Source organism: Vigna radiata, chromosome 6 (assembly GCF_000741045.1).
Source record: "Vigna radiata var. radiata cultivar VC1973A chromosome 6, Vradiata_ver6, whole genome shotgun sequence".
NCBI lineage: Eukaryota > Viridiplantae > Streptophyta > Magnoliopsida > Fabales > Fabaceae > Vigna > Vigna radiata.
The window spans coordinates 21943667-21956536 of record NC_028356.1 but is presented as its reverse complement, the minus strand read 5'-3'; the positions used below and the strand labels follow the sequence as shown (position 1 = coordinate 21956536).

The 12870-nt window shown below is 35.7% G+C and overlaps 1 protein-coding gene across 1 annotated transcript; it reads left to right on the top strand.

Moving 5' to 3' along the window:
• The first annotated feature begins 221 nt into the window (after positions 1 to 221).
• On the top strand, positions 222 to 4150 carry LOC106763948 (plastid division protein PDV1). Its single transcript, XM_014648130.2, has 2 exons — positions 222 to 719; positions 3140 to 4150. Exons 1-2 carry the CDS (start codon positions 417 to 419, stop codon positions 3653 to 3655), a joined length of 819 nt encoding a protein of 272 aa, XP_014503616.1. The 5' UTR covers positions 222 to 416; the 3' UTR covers positions 3656 to 4150.
• The last annotated feature ends 8720 nt before the right edge of the window (positions 4151 to 12870 follow it).

The window sequence follows — 12870 nt, the reverse complement described above, 5'->3', positions numbered from 1 at the left end:
AAAAGCGAAAATTCAGCTCTTGATAAACAATTCTGCCTTTAAATAGTGTTCATTTATTTTTTCTTTAATATAGATTTGGTTTGAGTTTACTGTGGTAAAATATTTAAGAAATAATATTTGGAGAAAGAAAATTCAAAAAGTAATTGCTAAAAATAAATTTCTTAGCTTCTAGTACGTATTTCAGTTTGAACCAAAGGAGATCTTATTTAAATCTTTTTTGAGAAAGAGTAACAACCATGCCAGCCTCATAAGCTACGTGGGGCCATAAAATAAAATTCCTTCCGTAAGAGTGGAGGCACAGAGAAACGGTGGTAATGATATCAGTGTGCTTTGGCAGTTCAAATTGGTCATTGTTAGGTGCCACTGTCCGTGTTGCTTGTGTCTTCTCTCCTCCATCTCCTTGAATTCGAAAGAAAATGAAATGGGATATGCAGATGGAAGAAATCGAAGCCATTCTCGAAAGAATTTGGGACCTTCACGACAAGCTTAGCGACGCAATTCACTTGGTTTCCAGATCCCACTTTCTCACTTCCCTCAAAACCCTCAAAAACTCTTCGCCCCTTCCCAATTCCACCGCTAACCCCGCTGCTGACACCTCGGGTTTCGTCTTCGTTAAGGACTCCGCCGACGACGACGACTCCGCCGTTCGTGAAGCCAAGAGTCTCAACGCTATTCGGACCGCACTCGAGAATCTTGAAGACCAGCTCGAGTTCTTTCATGTGAGCTTTTCTTCCTTTTTATCTTTCTCTTATTTATTTATTTATTTATTTCACTTTGTTTTGTTTCGTTTTGTTATCATTTCTCTGCTGTTACGGCTTGAAAAATTTGATGCTAATTCGTTTCTGGGTTGTTGTCATTTGCTTGCCGCGTATTTTTGCTCATGACTTGGCGTTGTTACCGACTGAGGGTGGTTTTTTTTTTCTTAAATCTGAAGAATTCATTAATAATGAAAATTCTAAATTGAGCACGAAATTTGCCCTAACTTAAGATGCTATTACACAATGAAAACTCAAAGCCACAGGCAATGAGTACCACAGAGTACTATGTTAAAACAGGCTTGAGGTTTTTTTAACTTGATGAGTCTCGGATATGCAGTTGCTCGAAATACTCGGAGAATTTTACTAACTATAGTTGTTTTATCCTCTTCGAACATGATTGTTTTTCTTGGAACATACCTAGTCTATACAAAAAATGCACAGATGCACACTAGACTATGTGTGATTATTAATTTATTTACTTTTTGGTGTGCTAATTCAGATTTTGGTTTCGAGAAACCATTTTGGAGGAGCAAAGCTCCGCCTTAAGCCATGGTTTCCTCTATTTGCAAGCTTGATGTTAAGGGAACTGAATACTTTAGTGGTTGTGATAGTGACAAGATAAGTGTGGGCTTGAATTGGGGTTTTTCATCTTTTAAATCTTGAAGAGATACTTGCATCAGTGATCTTTGGTTAAATACCATTCATGGTATTGCGAATTAGTTTGCTATGTTGTATCCTTTTAAAAAATAAAGGCTTTTCTTTAAATTGCAACAGTTTTGATTTGGAAAATGTTGTTTATGTATTGTTGTATTGAGACAGTTTGGTTTGAGTTGGACATTAGGACAAATGGATATGACTCTTAGGTGTGACTTGAGGGTAAAAAGCAAGAAGCATGTTAAGAACCATATTTTATTATTAAGGTTCCATTCAATTATTGAAAAGTGAAAAACAATAAAACTTTTGCCCTTAATGCAATTGTTTATGGACTTCGTTGTTTTTATGGTCGCAAATATATTTTTTACGGATGTTTATCCCTTCCAAGTGTTCTGAAACTTCTATGTTCTATTTATTGGAAATCATTTTTGAAGTTAACCGGAAATCACTAGTTTTTTTTAAGGAAGCGAACTAAAGTTATGGTTTCATTCTGTTATGTAGACGTTGTACTACATTTTGGTGATTGTGTCATATGTTAAATCTATTGTTATGGTTCCTCAATCTTGACGATTTGCTTTCATCCATTATTTGCCACTTCGCAATTTCAGTCCCTTTTTCTGTTACTGCTTACTGCCTGTGTTTCTTTCACTCCATTATTTCTCTATAATTAGCCCCTTTTGTTCTCCTTTTATGGATATTATGTTTCTCCTATCCAAGTGTTATGAAATACAAAGAACGAATTTTGAAAATCCTTTTAATTAGGTTTGTTGTGGATTTTAACTCCTTTCTGTAACTTCTCGCTACCTATGTTTCTTCTACACCGTTATTTCTCTATATTTTTCCCCTTTTGTTGTCCTTCTATGGACATTATATTTTTCCTATCCAAGTGTTAGGAAATATCCTTCCGAATTTTAACATCTTTTCCAATCGGTTTGCTGTGGATTTTAATTCAAGATCACGCAAACAAACAATATTCATGAATGTCACAAAAACAAACACTACAAATAACCTAAGAATAAGAAACAAGAAGTAAAAAAAAAGAGGGGACACATGAATTTGACGTGGCTCAATAGTAGTATCTTTGAACTCTAATCTATGAACACATTTTTGCTCAGAAGACTTTGGAGATTAAAGCTCGAATGGATACTCTTTCAAACACCTAATGCCTATTGCATGTTCGTATAATGTTGGTTCATTTCATGCATTAAATTCTGCTCAGTAACTAAGGGTTCCATGTCGTCTTGTTTGATACTTAATTAGGGTTCATTACTAAAGTGGTTCAACGCTTGTCATGCTTGTATGTTGGGAGTGTTTTATGCTAGACCTATTTTACTACAATACCAGGCCAAACCGATTAATTTTCTAATCCTTTTAAGAAAAGAAAGTTAATGGGCATCTTAGTAAGTGAATCTATGCTTAACTCAATCCTATAAAACTAATTTGTAAAGTAAGGTTCGTTCTCTATTTATCTATTATAATTTGGTGTTAGTTTTAGTCAATATGGATCTCCAATAGTTGACAGGGGCCTTCAACAACAAATAAAAGTGAACCACCAATATACAAACATGCAATAGGCATTGTCTTTCCGCTAGTTTTTGAAGGAACTTCAGAAGTTTTATTAATCAATTAATTACAACCTTACCTTTTTTAGTACCATTTCTGTTTGGGTCTTATGTTGCATGATATTTTATGGGAATCTCTAATTTGGAACTTCATTCTATATGTAGACTATTCAAACCCAGCAGCGTGTTGAGAGAGATGCTGCAATTGCACGCTTAGAACAGAGCAGAATTGTTCTTGCAATGAGGCTCACAGAACACCGTGGTAAAAAATATAAAGTCATTGAAGAAGCTCTTGCTTTTATTGGAGATGTGCATGATACAGGCTGTATAGTCGCTCCTGATATTCTTCTTTATGGACAACCAAACTGTTCCGCTGAGAATTTTGCCACCGTGAAAGCGAAGAGATCTAATATTCTTGTGAACATTTTTGTCTCAAGCTTCAATTTTGTGAAGAGATCTCTTGGATTGGATCATATGGGCGGAATAGTCGGAAATGCTGCTTTGGTTGCAATTAGCATGATAGCTTTGCTTCATTTACATCAGGTAGGTAATCATGAGCAGCCATATAGGCTAGAAGATAGTGTTCACAGCAACAGAACAACCGTTAGAAGAACTAAATTGGTGGGTTCTTCATCTGATGCTCATTCCAGTAATTTGGATGTATTGTTAGCTAGAGGTTAGAATTAACCTCTATCTCTGATAAAATGATGATTGGATTATGTTTTCAGTGTTATCTTTTTTTCTCCATTTTTGTGCTCTTGGTCCTTTATATTTTTCCTCGGTAGCAAAGGATACCTGAGACTAAGGCTAAAGTGGAGGCAAAACTTGTTGTCACTTGAGCTAAGGCTCTTTTGCGTCGTCTTGGTTTTTGATGCCACTGGAAGCTTTAAAAGTGGCATAACAGCTTGGGTTGTTTCCACCTTAAAAGTTGCAATATTATAGGTCGTGTTTGCTGGAATCCTTGTTGAGGTGCAGATGCTTGAAATGTTATAGTTAGTTAGAAACCAACACAAAAAGATTCTTCTTTCTGCTACGTAGTGTCATCTATGATAAAGTCCTGCGCAATTTTCGTCAGCTATAGTTGAAGGAATGTGAATGCCTTATACCTTAATTTTTCTTGTTACAATCTATTTTGTGAATACTTTTATGTTGCAATGAAGGAAATATTTTCGGGTTTCCTGCAAAGAAATTGATCATGCTACTGATGGCGAATGGATTTGGACTTGAATCGGTCCATTGAGTTTTAATTACATTTTTCTTGGCTTATTGTATTCATAGCAATAGGAGTTAAGAGTACAATTACTCGGACGTTAAAATAAGTACTTTTTTATATTAAATTCACAGCTTAGAACTTAAAACTTATAATTTCAAGTAATACAAAAATCAGAACTAATATTTTAATTTTAACTTTGTGCTTCATGCAATAATTATTATTGGACAATCTATGCTTCTTATCATTAGCCACGTCTCCATTACCCCGTACCTTGAACTACTTCTGTGACAATCGGTTATTAAGATATAATTTTATATAGAAGTATGGCATTTTATTTTAATATTGTATTTATTCTGAACCATCGATATAAAGAATTAGTTGATTTTAATATTACATAAATTATTAAAATCGATACTAGAGAATTCGATAAGCGAAACATTATGAATGTATTTTTTTTTTTAAATATAAATGTTGATTTCTTTACGTTTATAATTTGAGCCCAAATTAAAAAAATTTCATTTTAATCTCTTAAATTTAATAAAGTATGGTTTTAATCTAATAATTTAGTGCTAAAAAACTTATTTTAATAACTCAAATTTAGTTTATATATATATATATATATATATATATATATATATATATATATATATATATGTGTGTGTGTGTGTGTATATGTATATAACTCAGTTATATAAAAGTATTGTTAAGCCCTGAATGTTCTTTGGAGATTGAGAAGACCAAATTTTCTTTTGGTATTTTCCATTTCTTTCATGCACCTCCATGTTTTTTTTATTTAATTTTTAAACTTTGTTTTATTCTATTCTTCGTATATTTAAAATAATAAAAAAATTCAAACTTATTATAAGTTAATTGGAATTACAAATAGCATGCGTAAGTAAGTAAATATATACAATTATTACTAATTACTAGATGGTCAACTACTTCATCAAATTGTCTATTCCTAGTCTATTAGCTTAAAGTTCAACACACCTTTTGTATCTTTTTTGTAAGATCCAAAAATACGAATATCAGAAGTTAGATTATTTGGGTTTGATGAGAGTAGACGAATCTAGCTATGTTTGGAGGGATGGACCTATAAACGAGAAAATAAGTACGACGAAGTGTTAATAGTGGGATGATGAGCCATCAGATCCTTAGACAAGTAGACGCTTGAGGGGGTTTCTTCGGGATAGATGTTGAGGTATTTCAAACGACTCAAGCAGTTGCCCTGACCAAATGTTATGAGCTTGAACAATATGCACTTGTGTTAGACACTGCATGGCTATGCTCATTATAGACGAGGCCGAATACCTTAAGGAGTTGGGTGGGTCTTATAACATTCAACTATTCTCTAAAGCACAAAGAGCGAGTGTAGTTCATCAAGAAGAGACGCATAGAAGATGGAGAGAAAGAAAAAAGACTTGGTGGGGTACATGGGACCTCAACCCTTTATATGATGACACCACCGTACCATCCATTCAAGCGACCACTTTGATTCTCCACCTGGTTGTTCACCAGGTCGTTCACTCAAAACGTTCGTCCAAACTGTGTTCATCCAAGTCGTTCATCTAGACCAACTACCATGGTCGTTCGCAAGGTCGTTCTTCTTCAAAGTCGAGTTCCTCTACACCGCCAAGTATGGCTGAATAGAGTGACTGATCGGACACAACATAGTTACATTATCAACGGTAATGACTCATTAAGCTCTTAATGCAGATTAGAGTGTGATTGGACTATCATTAGGTCGACAAAAGGTAAAAATCCATCCCAACTACCATAGTAAAGATCCTAGGTATGACTTTAAATGATCATGCACATAATATGCATTACTTGTGTTGACTGATCGATCATATTACTGACTTGAGCGTCGAAGTGCCTCTGACAATACCATTAGATAACAAGGGTGGGGAGAGCAAACAACGTAACTTGGATGAAGGAGGATCATTAGATAGTCCATCCGATCTTCACGACAACTTGAAGTGCTTTGAGTAAAAGACCTCAACCCCATACCCGAAACATTTTGGCACCCATTGTGGGGCCGAGTGAATATCCCCTTTGTAGCCATAAGGAATTAGAGAGTGGTACTTTAGAAGACGTCAATTTCCTAATCAGTCAGATGGGCTCACCCCGGTCATTTGGCCTCAATTGTTCGGCCTATCATGGCCTAAACAACTCAGCCAAATGGCCTCACCACGGCAGATGGCCTCAACTTGGTCCAACGAGGATGAAAGGTTGTTTATGATTTTCAAACCTCAATCTCTCTCTCTCCAATCTGCCCAATATCTTCTGCATGTCAATTAAGCTATCATCCCTAACATCAATTCTCTCTTTTTCCCTCTTCTCCAATGATAACGGTTCAAAAACCGTTATTTTCATACTTAATTTTGATACAAAACACACCCTTTATGACTTAGAAATTAGTTTGAAATCATGCAATTTGCTTTAGTTAGGTTAGAAGAGAGTCAAAGGTGGTTTTAGAGATATTATGCTTGGTTTTCCTTGTTTTGACAAGGTTAGACGAGAATTGAATGATGGAGAGCGAAGTAGGAAGGAGTTGGACTCAAGAAAGGATGAAAAAAGGTGCAAAGAAAGAATCGCAACCATCGCTCAACACTAGTTTCAGCACTGAGCACCAGCTTTGTGAAAAAAGCCATTGTCAGACACTTAAGCACCAACGCTGAGGGGAAAAGTTAGAGTCGTGCACACCGCTGAGCGTTAGATCCAGTGCTGAGCACTGGCCTTCTCAGAGACAGCACTGCCAAACGCCTGGGCATGAACGCTGAGCGTCCCACTTGAGTGTCGCACCTACCACTGAGTGGTGAAACCAGCGTTGAGCGCTGTAGTTGGGCTTGGGCCTGTTTTCTGTAATTTTTCATAGATTATAAATACATTTATGGGACCCTTAGGGTGATCTTTTGGAGAGAAAAGACCAGAAACACCCATTGTCACTCCTTGGAGGCGGATTTTGGATGCGAAAGCTCCAATCTTTCAATTCTAGGGTTATCTTTTTCATTCTTTCCATTCAACTCATATGGTTTCACCATGACAATGGTGAACTAAACCCTTTGTTGTTGGGGAACGATGTAATCCTTTTGAAACTCTCTTATATCGAAGTTATTATTTTATTCATATACTTTAGTTATCAATAGTTTGAGTTTTCTTCTCTATACTTCATGCTTGCATTGTTTAACTCATTCAATGTCATGATCATTGATTTTGTTGATATGGACACATACAGGAAAATCTAGACATGAGGGGAATTTTCTTGATTACGAAATATTACCTAGACATAGGAATAGGACGGTTAATTGTTTTAAGCTTTTGTACACTGAAATGCATGATTAATTACTAGGGAGACTAGACATAGTAAACTAGTAATTGGGAGTAGGCTCTCTTCGCTGAGACATCGGTTTAGAGTAATTTAGAAAGTTGCATGAACATTGATAACAAAGTTGAATTTAATAAGAATAGTAGATATAGGAGAGTGGATTAGGATGAAACCGTAAACCCTAACAACACCATTCATTCATATTTTTATCTGTCAATTGATCAAGCTTTTGCATTTGCATGTTTATTTTAGTTTTTGCATTACAAACTCTAAATTCAATGTTTATCAAGTCTTAAGAAATCAATTGACATAAACGATTAGGCATAAGAGTCCCTTGGGAAACGATATTCGGACTTACTGTCTATTATTACTTGATACGATCTGGTACACTTGCCAGGGTGTTAACACCCAAGAAGACAAATTCTCTTACTCCGCCACCATTCTGATTCTTATTCACTAGACAAGCACTCTATCCAAAATATCTCGGTCCTCAAGAGATATATATCTCTTTTCAAAATCTATCTATACTAAGCGTATTAAATGGACAAGACAAATCAATTGCCCATGACTAACTTTTCCCTCTATTTAACTCGATTCTACTCTTCATATTCTCAACTCATTCACTCCTCCAAAAGAAACCTAACTCTTTCTCTCTTTCGCGCTCTCTTAAACTCTTAGTCTTCAAACTCTCAACATTCCGAACCAATGAATCCTTCTTCCAAACCTCTAGAACATCATCATCATCATCTTATTCAATCACCGGACCAAGATGAACTTGATAATCCAACATCCTTTTCTACTATAGTATTTAGAACTTACCTACCTCATGTAAGTAGTTCTTCCACCTAAATTATACCCTTCATAGTCGACCCTTACCTTACCTAAATACCACTTTTTTCTCTCTTATCCCCCCGCATACTCCCTCTCTTTCTCGTCTTCTTCACTTTTCACACCTCTCTTTGCATTTCCCTTCCCTTCCCCACTTTTTCTCCCTTCTCGACTTTCCACCTCTTCCTCCTTCACTTCCATCATCACATTGTTTCATTGTTCTAATGTGATCTGTAAGAGATGATGTGGACTGAGGTGTTGTCCACTCTTGCATCGGCCGATGATGTCCTTTCTCTCCTTCCTTTTTTATGCTTATCAAATATGGGGGAGAAAAGAGACGTGTCAGCATCTAAGAGCATGTACTCAGGGGGAGTACGCCAAAAGATAAAATAAAATAGGATAACACATAATCAAGGGGAGTCTCCATATTCTTAGAAGTTCATCTTAGGAGTTCATCTTATACATTCATGTAATATGTTTGTGTTTAAATACCAGCCTTTTATTAGTCTTTTAATTATTTCAGTCATTTCTTCATTTTATACTTTAATTAGTTTGTTCCTATATATTTCAACTGTGACCACTAACTTGCATGCATAAGGTAAAACAATAAAAGAGATAAAACTTGCAAGACACTTCAACAACTAAGAATTGTAAACGTATAAAACTACAACTCTACGCTGAAGTAAGAATAGTCATATAGTTTAGATGTCTAGATTGTTAAGACGAAATCATCAATAAAACTTTTATGTCTAAATGCTCTCATGTTTTGAAATTTAATCAAATAACATTAAATGCGATAAGAATTTGAAAATGTTATAACTAGAAGACTATGGTAGGCATAAACATAAGTGTTAGACTCAAAATCCCTAATCATCTAGTAACATAGGAAAATCTTAGAAAAGCACTTAGGAATATATAAAACGTAAAACAACTAAGTTAAACATCCAAAATTAACGTGAAATGATTCACAAGTCAAAGTATCTATGAGATATATACTAAATGCATAAGTTATATTGTATTCAATGATAATTAGTTGAACTCTAAAAAAATGAAAATGTGTCAAGACAATGGCTTTGACTAAATCTTTTTAAAAGTCTCAAATAAAAATCCAAAAAAACATAGAAAACAAAACTTGTTAAACGTTGTCACTTTAAAAAGAAAATATTTCAAAAAAACTTTTTGTTTTCAGCACATATGAACTTAAGTCAAAACAAAAAGAATTACACGCACAAAAAAAATATAAGTAATAAAACAAAGAGTAGCACCTTGTTGTGGTAGTTTATTACAATATTGGAAGAAACAGAGGCCAAAAGGCTTTTAAACATGCAATAAAAACACTAACCAAGCTTATCTCATTCGTCAAACTTCTTTATACAAATCCAGAAGAAATGGAAAATTAACATACACAAAGGAAGTTTAAAATGGAAATTTCATCAGCCTAAAATTTTTACCTTTGCAGTCAAGTGTTGTAGACAAAAATATGATCCTCTGTGACTAACCAAATACAAAAAACTCAAATGGAAACATAAATATGCTGAAACGAATGAATTTATTGATGTTCTGTATAGGCAGAGTGTGTATATATAAAAGTAAGTATCTATTCTATTACAACTCAACAGTAGCAATGCAATAAAAATAGAAGAATGGGATGGGTCGATGATGGTTATCCTGAGCTGAAAAGGGATGATTCAACCTGATGCAGAGAAGATTGTCAGATAGAGCACAGAAAAGCAGAGAGGAATTTCAGAGAGCCTAGAAGGTCCAGTGACGTGTGCTCCTCCTAACGGTTTTACTGCATGCATTCTCTGCCATCTCTTGCCCCGTGTTTATTTTATTCTCTGCCATCAAACACAACCTTGTCCTCAAGGTTGAACAAAGGATAAGCTTCTTTGACCTCCTCCACATCTTCCCAAGTAGCTTCTTTAGGCTCTAAAATGTCCCATTGCAGTAATATTTGTGACACCTTCTGCTGGTTTCGTGTTATCACCCTACACTTCAATACTTTCCAAGGTTGCACAGTGGGGCCAAACTCAGATGTAGTTAATGGTAGAGGAAGATATGGTTGTGGTGGACTACCTTGGAACTTCTTAAGTAAGGAAATATGAAACACTGGGTGGATTTTTGCTGTGTCCGGCAACTGGAGTTTGTAAGCAACCGACCCTATCCTTTCAATAACCTCAAAGAGTCCAAAAAACTTTAATCCCAATTTATGATTTTTACGGAAGGCCGGAGATTGTTGCCTGTATGGTTGCAGTTTCACTAAAGCAAGATCTCCTACTTGTAGGTGAAAGTCTCTCCTTTTTTTTATCTGCTTGTTGTTTCATATAATTTTGAGACTTCAATAAATTATCCTTTAACTGTGAAATGATTTTATCTCTGGATATCAAAGCTTCTCTGACTGATAGGGGATCCTTATGATTTTGTTCATATCGTGCAAGTTGCGGAGGAATTCGTCCAAACACTGCTTGAAAGGGAGTCATTCCTAAGCTGTGGTGAAAAGAAGTATTATACCAATATTGGGCCCAAGGAAGCATATTCATCCAAGACTTAGGATTCTCATACACATAGCACCTCAAATACATTTCTAATGTCTTATTAAGATTCTCCGTTTGACCATCAGATTAAGGATGATACGCGAATCCCATGGCTAAAGTTGTTCCTTGATATTTAAACAAGTGTTTCCAAAAGGAGCTAATAAAAACTCTATCCCTATCAAATACAATGGATTTAGGAATTCAATGTTTCTTTACCACCTGAGCAATAAATGCTTCTGCAACAGATTTACTGGAAAAATCTGATTTTAAGGGAATGAAATAAGCAAACTTGGACAATCTATCAATCACCACCATGATTGTTGTATACCCTGTAACAATTGGAAGGTGGGTGATAAAATCCATTGCAATGTCCTCCCAAACTTGTTGACGAATAGACAACAATTGTAGTAGCCCTTTAGGTAAAGCATGATCCACCTTTGCTTGTTGACAAATACCACATTCATTGACAAATTTTGGAATGTCCTGTTGCATATTGGGCCAATGGAATTGATTTCCGATTCTTCTAGCTGTCTTGGTGATACTTGCATGCCCTCCAATCTTAGAATTATGAAACTCTAGCAGGATTTGGTTAATAAGCGTGGAATTATTAGGCACCAAGATATGACCCTTCCAAAAAAGAATACCATCCTTGGCAGAATATTCAGAATTGGGACCTTGACCTTGAATACATTGGTTATACAAGTTAGACAATTTCAAATCTGTTTTTGTAAGCTCCACCAACTATTGAAGCCATACGCAATGTGGCTCGGACCAGGCCATGAAAAAACTTCGTGATAATGCATCTGCAGGAATATTGTCCTTCCCAGCTTTATATTGTATCTCAAAGTCATATCCTAAGAACTTTGGCAGCCACTGTTGTTGCTCAGGTGTTTGGAGAGTTTGTTCCAACAATTGCTTCAAACTTTTTTTATCAATTTTAATGACAAAATGGTGGCCTAGGAGATAATGTCTGAATTTAGCCAAGGCTTCGGTAACTGCGTAAAGCTCTCTTACATATGCAGATTGTTTTTGCATTCTATGTGACATTTTCTTAGAGAAATAAGCAATTGGATGCTGGTTCAGACTTAGGACAACACCTTCTACCATTCCCGAAGCATCCGTTTCTAACACAAAAGGTTCTTTAAAATTAAGAATAGCCAATACAGGAGCAGATGTCATTGCCAACTTCAATTGTTCAAACAATGTAGTAGCTTTTTCAGTCCAGTGAAACCCATCCTTCTTTAGGAGCTCGGTTAAGGGTGCAACTATAGTCGCATATTGTTTCACAAATCTTCTATAATATCCTGTAAGGCCAAAGAAACCTCTCAATTGTTTTCAATTTGAAGGTTATAGCCAGGCACGTACTACAACGAGTTTGCTATCATCCATAGCTACTCTAGAACCAGACAAGGTATGCCCAAGATAGTCAATTTGTGTCACTCCAAAACTGCACTTAGAAAACCTTGCAAAGAGTTTATGCCTTTGCAGAATGCTAAGGAAAACTTCCAAATGGTATAAGTGATCCTTCCAATTGCAACTATACACTAATGTATCATCAAAAAAACCAACACAAATCTCCTTAACAACCCTTGAAATATATCATTCATCAAACTCTAAAAGGAAGCTGGTGCATTAGTCAATCCAAATGGCATAACTAGCAATTCATAATGGCCATGATGGGTTCTAAAAGTTGTCTTGTGTTGGTCCTCTGGCCTTAATAATATCTGATGATATCCAGATCTAAGATCAAACTTAGAGAAGTAGCAAGCACCAAAAAGTTCATCAATCAGTTCGTCTACTGTTGGAATGGGAAAATTATCTTTGACCGTTATAGCATTAAAAGCCCTATAGTTTGTACAAACTCTCCATGAGCCATCCTTCTTCTGGACCAAAATAATAGGAGAAGAAAAAGGACTTTTACTATGTTGTATAATACCGTCCTTAAGCATTCCTTCTACCAGCTTTTCAATCTCCTCTTTTTGACTGTGAGGAT

Bases quoted from the DNA above. Each gene is read 5' to 3' on its own strand.
- LOC106763948 (XM_014648130.2), top strand. From the start codon at position 417: ATGAAATGGGATATGCAGATGGAAGAAATCGAAGCCATTCTCGAAAGA. The intron at 720-3,139 runs GTGAGCTTTTCT...TTCTATATGTAG, and splicing joins ACCAGCTCGAGTTCTTTCAT to ACTATTCAAACCCAGCAGCG.